General features: G+C 49.1%; 1 protein-coding gene across 1 annotated transcript; it reads right to left on the minus strand.

Annotated features, from left to right (window-relative positions):
* Positions 1-277: 277 nt before the first annotated feature.
* Positions 278-2,963, minus strand: MCAT (malonyl-CoA-acyl carrier protein transacylase). The gene is made up of 4 exons (XM_014271126.3): positions 2,290-2,963; positions 2,105-2,192; positions 1,623-1,840; positions 278-1,351 (listed from the first exon to the last, which is right to left on the minus strand). The coding sequence occupies exons 1-4, from the start codon at positions 2,731-2,733 to the stop codon at positions 929-931; spliced, it is 1,173 nt and encodes a 390-aa protein (XP_014126601.2). The 5' UTR covers positions 2,734-2,963; the 3' UTR covers positions 278-928.
* Between the last annotated feature and the right edge of the window lie 3,999 nt (positions 2,964-6,962).

Genomic DNA, 6,962 nt, shown 5'->3' on the forward strand with positions numbered 1-6,962 from the left:
TATATCTGTTAAATACAGCAGAAAAATGCCAAAATAAAAAATAAAACTGGGTAATAGGAAGCTCTTTCCAGAAGGGTTTGGGACAACCTGCTGATCTCCAGCTCATCATTTCCTGCTGCCAGGAAATGTACATAATATTTTTGTAAAGCTTTTATTCCCAGTGAACATTTCTTGTGTAACTTAGCACAACCAGTGTGGCATTGGACAACTGGAGGGCAGGTTACTTCCATCCACGTGTGGACAGAGCCAATAATGATGCACCCCAAAGCATTAAAAATAGCAAGAAAAGCTTCAGTTTATTTATAGTTTAACCTTAAGAAAATAATGTTTCTAGTAACATCATCTGCCTCACTCAGCTGCTACCTGGTAATGTTGACACACAGTAAGAGAACTTTACATAGATGAATACCCCACAAGCCAGCTGAGTAAGAAAACAGGAACATCAGCACACTGAAAGCCCTCCCAACAAATGGCTCCTCTAAATGCACCCTCCAGCCCAGAGCAGGGCCCTCCACAACCTGAAGCCAACAACCCCTGCATTCCTGCAGATCCCTGCACTGGACAGCCAAGGCTACCAACTGGAACCTGAATCCACACCCAAAAAACTCCCCCAAAAAACAACCAAACAAAACAAAACAAATAAAAAAAAAAGAAAGCCACCCAAGAGGGAAAGCCGCTTGTAGGATTGAGGCCAAACTGGCCTGTTCATTGACAGCTTTGCAGTCCCGACACAAATGGAAGAGTCAAATTTTGCTCTCCCCTTTCCACACCTGAGGAATTCAAAGGAAAATGTTCCTTGCAATTATGCACATAGTGAGTGTTCTTTACATCATGAGAAGCCATGAATGCTTAAGGCTTCCTCTTTTGGGAGCACAAAGTTTTAAATTAGAAAAAAACTGAGTTGCATGGATTTTTCTCAAAAGGTTATTTAGGTCTCCGCTGCTTCCTTATCTTCCAGAGCATCTACATGTTTATATTGTTTCCAGGCCTTTAAATTACATTGTTTGAGAATGGCTCCCAGTTGATTCCCAGGCCCCACTTCATACGTGTAAGGAAATTGTGTTCCTTGCTTTCTTTCATACACTGAGTGCATGGTCTGCTCCCACAGAACAGGTGACACCACCTGCTTCACTAACAGCTTCTGAATGTGCTTTGAGTGCATGTACTTTTTGCCATCGACATTGGAATACACACAGAGCAGCGGTTTCTGAATTTCAATCGATTTTAGAACTTCAGCCAGTGGCTCTACTGCTGGTTCCATAAGTCTGGTATGAAAAGCCCCACTGACTGGAAGCATTTTTGTACGTTTAAAATAATATTTTCGGGCATTCTCCTGCAAAAACTCCAAAGCCTATAAAAGAGAGAGAGAAGTGAGTCTTGCACAACAAAAGTTTTCTCAGTCACCCCACAAGAGTCACCTCATCAGACTTACTGTGATAAAGGAATTCCTTTCCCTTCCCAACAACTGAACACATGCCGGAAAAAAACCACCCCACAGATCAAATACTTTTGTTTGGACAAACTAAGGCCATACATAACACCCACACAGAAGCGCACAAAGTAAGAGTTTTTAAAAAGCGAAATGCTCAGTTCAAAGGAAGGAAGTTACTCTGAAGCAATACCTGTAAGTGTCCTGCAATGACTCTGCTGTCTGGAAACAAATAGTTTGAAATTGTGCACACGGGGTTCTCTATACCCAGTGATTCACAGTGTTTACGGGCTTCCAGGCAGGCAAATTTGTAATTTGCCTCTCGCCGGCCGACAACCGAGAGCATTCCACTGGGGACAGCTTCCGACGCCCTTTGCATGGCTTCGGCGCGCACCTTCACCGCGTACAGCGCTACGGAGAGAAACAGAGATGCAGCGTAAATGTGAGCGCGGGCACCTGAGCGCAACAAAGGGCAGCAGTTCACTCGTCGTGAAACGTCAATGCTTTTAATGCCGTGTTACACGCGTTAAAGCGAACAGTCGAAGTAGGAAGTAAAATTTCTCCTCTAATTAAAAATAAGCGGGAAGGACACAGTGATAACAGGCAACGCTTTGGAAACAGCATGGGCCCGGGCTGGGAGATCCTAGCAGAGAGTTCCGCACGTCCCCCGGGCACCTTCGGCAAAGTCCAGGGCTCCAGCGAAGACCAGCGCCGCGAACTCCCCCACGCTGTAGCCGGCGGCCGCCACGCAGCGCTCCACGACCTGCGGGGACAGAGAGCCGAGCGCCGCCTCAGCCGCACCGCGGGCAGGCCCGAGGCGCCGCCGCCCCGACCCCCCCGCGCCCTCCGCGCTCCCTCACTTCAGGCTGCAGGTGGTTGAGCTTCTCCACGGCGGCCAGGGAGGCGACGAACACGGCGGGCTGGCAGTGCTGGGTGCGGTCCAGCGCGTCCCGCGGCCCCTCCAGGCAGAGGGAGAGCAGGTCGTAGCCCAGCACCTTCTCGGCCAGGCGGTACATGTCCCGCACGCCGGGGTACTGCTGCAGCCCGCGGCACATGCCCACGAACTGGCTGCCCTGCCCCGGGAAGAGCAGCACCGTGCCCTCCCGGGGGCACCGCCGCTCCTGCCTCGCCGCCGCCGCGCCCGGTTCCTCGGCCTCCACCGAGCTCTGCAGGAGGTCGCTCAGGGTCGCCGCCCGGTCCCCAGCGCCGGGGCGGGAGCTGCCCCACCGCCGCGCAGCGCCGCGGAGGCCGCCGCGCCCGCTGCAGCCACCAAGCCGCCATGGCGCCGCGGCCCAGCCGCCCATGGCCGCCGCCCGGGAACGGGCGTTGCCACGGGAACGGGGCGGCCCCGCCGGCAGCCGCTGCCGGGCCGGGCGCCGGCAAAGGGGACAGGGGAGGGAGGAAAGGAGGGAGGGAGCGAAGGAGACCGGTCGGGCCGCCCCGGCGCTCGCCGCCCTCAACCCCGCGCGCCGCCCTAGGCCGGGCCCGCGCCAGGCGCCTCCGCCCGCCCAGCGCCGGGAGCCCGCCCCGGGGCGGGGGAGCCCGCCCGGCCGGCCCCGGGGGCGGCGCTTGGCTGCCCGAACAGAGCAGGCGCGACCGGCGGCAGCAGCAGCGCGGTACTGGAGGAGGTAATGCCGGCGCTGCCCGCGGCACGGCTCGGGGTGGGACGGGACGGGGGAGCCCGAGGGGCGGCGCAGCCCCGCGACGGGGCCCGGCTGCTCGCCGGAGGGATCGCCCCACCCCGCCCCTCCCGGGTCCCGGCGCTCCCGCAGCGCTGCCGCCGCCAGGACCCCGCCGCACCCCGGGCGCCCTCGGCTCCCCCGCGGGTCGGCGGAGAGGGTTGAGGGAGCGATCCCGCACTCTGCTGCTGGTGACAGCCCCGTGCCGGCCAGCCGGGACCCCCGGGCAGTACGGGACCTGCGGTGCCGGCTGGAGATGGACGGAGCGGGCCCCGCTCACGGGCGGACAGGACGTGGGCAAACACTCATGGCTTTTCCGTGCCGGGGTTTAGCGTGGAAAGTGCTTTAAAATAAACAAACCAAACCACCAAGCTGTGAAGCTTGCTCTTAATTTCGATCTGGCACACGAGGTTTTCAGCGGCTGGCAGAGGGGCAGAGCCCGTTCCTCCGGTCCCACCGGGCTGGCGGCTCTCGGCACTCGGGAGACGTTTTCACGCTGCTGTTTAACTAAAGGTATCTTCCTTCAGTGTCGCCGAGGAACGTTTCTTTAAGGGTGAAAGAAAGGGCTTTGGTTTTCAATTCCAAATTTTTGGGTGATACTTATAAATCAAAGCCCAAAAAGCACTGTGATGTTATTGGAGCGTTCAACGCTAAGATTATTTTTTTAAAAGCGAAAGTTGGCGTGCCGGAGTTGCAATTGTGTAACGACTTTGCATGAAGTAAAGTTGTGAAACAGTATCAAGCACTGAGTCAGAGCAGCTCAGTAAAACAGACTGTAAGTACGGCTTGGGAGAAGGAAAATGTTTCAAAATAGCAGGGAGTAACGTTGACTTTTTATTTTTCTCACTTTTCTATTCTCTGTGCTATTTTGTAAGAGGATTTCTTCCATTTGTGTCAGCTTCCAGGTAAAATACCTGGAAGTGAGCTGCTCAAGTTGGCTGAAATGTATTAGCAGGTACAGAGGAGATATCTGACATACATGTGACCATATCCCAGCCCGTGGCTGCCTCTACTTGTAACATAAGCATCAATGAGAAGAGATTGAGAGTAAATGGCAAATTCTCCCAGCAAAAATCTTGCTCCAGGATGCATTTCAATTCCCTGTATGTGAATAAATCATAGATTTATTTGCACAACTTGTGCTCTGCCATGTTGAAATCTCAGTGGGAGGGAGATTTTTTGTTTCCATCTGTACACCTTACATTATAGCCTTCAATAAATACCATCTTTTTAAAAATTCTAAATACATATTATAAACACATATTATACACTTATTAGATATTTATATTCTATTTATATCCTAGAACATTTATTGTTTGAAGTGTCTCTATTACTTGAGATTAGATAGCCAGTTTTTTTTGGTTTTTTTTTTTTTTTTTTTTTTTGGTTTTTTTTGTGGTAGCTGTATTTTTTGTCATAGGCTGAGATATAAATTTGATTTTAGTGTTGCAGCTTCCCAGGAATTAAATCTGCAACACACATAAATAGTTTATCAATATAAATTAAGTATGTTGTCTTTAATTTTTCAGACAGCTGTCTTGGGAAGAAGCCTTCTTCCTGGGGAAAATTTGCATGCTGCCTCTCAGACCTGGGCAGAGCCTTATTTGCCCTTAAAAAAATTTATAGTAGAGGATGAGAGGGAGAGTATGTGTCTTGGGGACTCCCTTCCATGGTATGGTCCCAGCTTTGTCAGGCCATCTCCAAACACTGGGCACTGGGAACCCCAGGGCTGCCAGGGTGATTTAGCTCTGCTGGGAGTTTTTTGTTTGTGATTTTAATGCAATTTTAAGCCCCATGTGATTGGATAGCCAGCCCCAAGCTGCACATGAATGGAACTAATCAGAAGTTTTATCAGCACAAGGGTGTAAGAAAATGGGATGAAAGCAGTTCTCCTTTCTTACCTTTCTTCTCCTTCCTGCTGACAGAATGCCCCAAGGAGGGAAAGGCACCCGTCCTTTAGAGACATCCTCAAGGCAAAGAAGTGTTTCAGTTCATTTTTCATCAGGCTGAAGCAACTCAGCTGCTCTGTCATGATATATCTAATCCCACCTACAGAGAAGCCCATCCCTTTCTTTGGGTGCAGTGTTTTTTCCAGAAAGAGGACACAGAAAGCTTCTGGTAGTTTTTTCTTCATGTTATGCCACCACAGAAAAACAGCAGAGAGAAGCCCATTAGGCAGCAAGTTTAACTACTGCAGTTTTCCCCCCTTTGTTTCTCCTTTTACTTTATGTAGCTGGAACTAACTTTGGATAAGTCAGATATTTTGAATACTTAGAATAATTATTCTATATAAAGCAATGTAGCCCTCACTGCTCTGCTGGAGCTGCCTGAAGTCACACTAGGGCTAAACAGAAAAGGGGCAGCATGATGAAGAATATATTGCAGGGCAGAGATAAGAAGTGGAAAAGAAGTAAACAAGTTAAGTGTGTGTGAGAAGAAAATGTTTCCAACCTTGATGGTTCTTAGAGGCAGATATCTGCTGAGTACACTGCAGATACCATTCACAGACATCCAGCATTCTTCAGTATGAAAATGGGGGTGCAAGAATGTTGTGCAACTCACCCTGGAGCTGCAATACAATTGGGAAAGTAGTTATTATTTCTAGGTTGAGTAATGCTACTGCAGCCAGTGGGGCTGTGCTAGCAAGTCTGTGGTGTTCAAGTTCTCACTGATTCATCTCAGATCATCAGCTGTACACTGAAAGGAAGGCAGGGCTGATGAACCTCTGTGCTCACATTACTTTTAGAAAATGTACAGGGTGTTCTGTAAACATTGCACAGCTCTTTTACTGCACAGGTAAACAAAGACTGCAGCACTGGCCAGTGCACAGACTCTCCAGTGCACCTTGCCTTTTACTCATTCTCTTGCTAAAGACCTACATCAGGTAACCACACACAGATGTGGCTTTTTTCATGCTGTTTTCTGAGTTACCTGTGCTTTTTAATGGAAAGTTGATGCCAGTATTTAATTTCTTGGGAATGAAAACACAAGAACTCCCACTGCTGATGGACAGCTGTGGTCATGCTGCCAGCACACCTTGCTGCATGGTTTCATTCTTCCTTCTAGACAGAGTATTTTGCCATGCTTGGGAAATCCTGAGAGATACAACTGGAAAATACAGCACATAATTCATTAATAGCAATAGTCGTTAAAAGACTGGGACACCAAAATTCAATTCCTGCCAGTATGTTCAATCTCTTAATTTCTATTTCCACCCCTTTGCTGTGCATGAGTGGCTTCACTTCTCTCTTTTCTTTGCTTTGCACCTTCCCTGTTTCTATTTGCCTGTCTGGTTTTCTTCTCTTAAGAATTATTTCAGTGTTCTTTCTCTAACATGCATGGGTACATCATTTATTCACTAATGACTGCCACAGAGCAGTATTGTTTCAATTTTATAGTATTTAGCACTTTCAGACTTTGTTCCCTGGGAGGAAGTTGACAGAACCCTTGACAAAATCTGTTGCTGATTGCTGTGAGGAGACCATCCTTATATTGTTAACATCCAAATAAAGCATAAAGCCCTTTGGGTTATTGCTTATCACTTTTGTAAAAATAGTATTTGGCAGCCACTCTGGAATTGCACATATCACAGCATGAGTAGAGAGCTGAACCTGGCATCCCTGTAGGCAAAGCAAAAGAGTTAAAAATTAGTGAGATCTTATAAACTTGCAATTTTTAACTTAACCTTTGGGAATTACTCATCTGAAGGCAGCCAAAGAAGAATCATTGTGCTCAGAGCTCTTGTTCCCATCACACCTTGTTGCTCCCGCACATGGCACTTGCTTTACATCCCACTAAAAGCTGAGCCTTTCATGCTGTCAGTGGGGATGACAAGTAGTGCACACAGCAGCTGG

The sequence above is a fragment of the Zonotrichia albicollis genome, chromosome 4 (genome assembly GCF_047830755.1).
Source record: "Zonotrichia albicollis isolate bZonAlb1 chromosome 4, bZonAlb1.hap1, whole genome shotgun sequence".
Classification (NCBI taxonomy): Eukaryota; Metazoa; Chordata; class Aves; order Passeriformes; family Passerellidae; genus Zonotrichia; species Zonotrichia albicollis.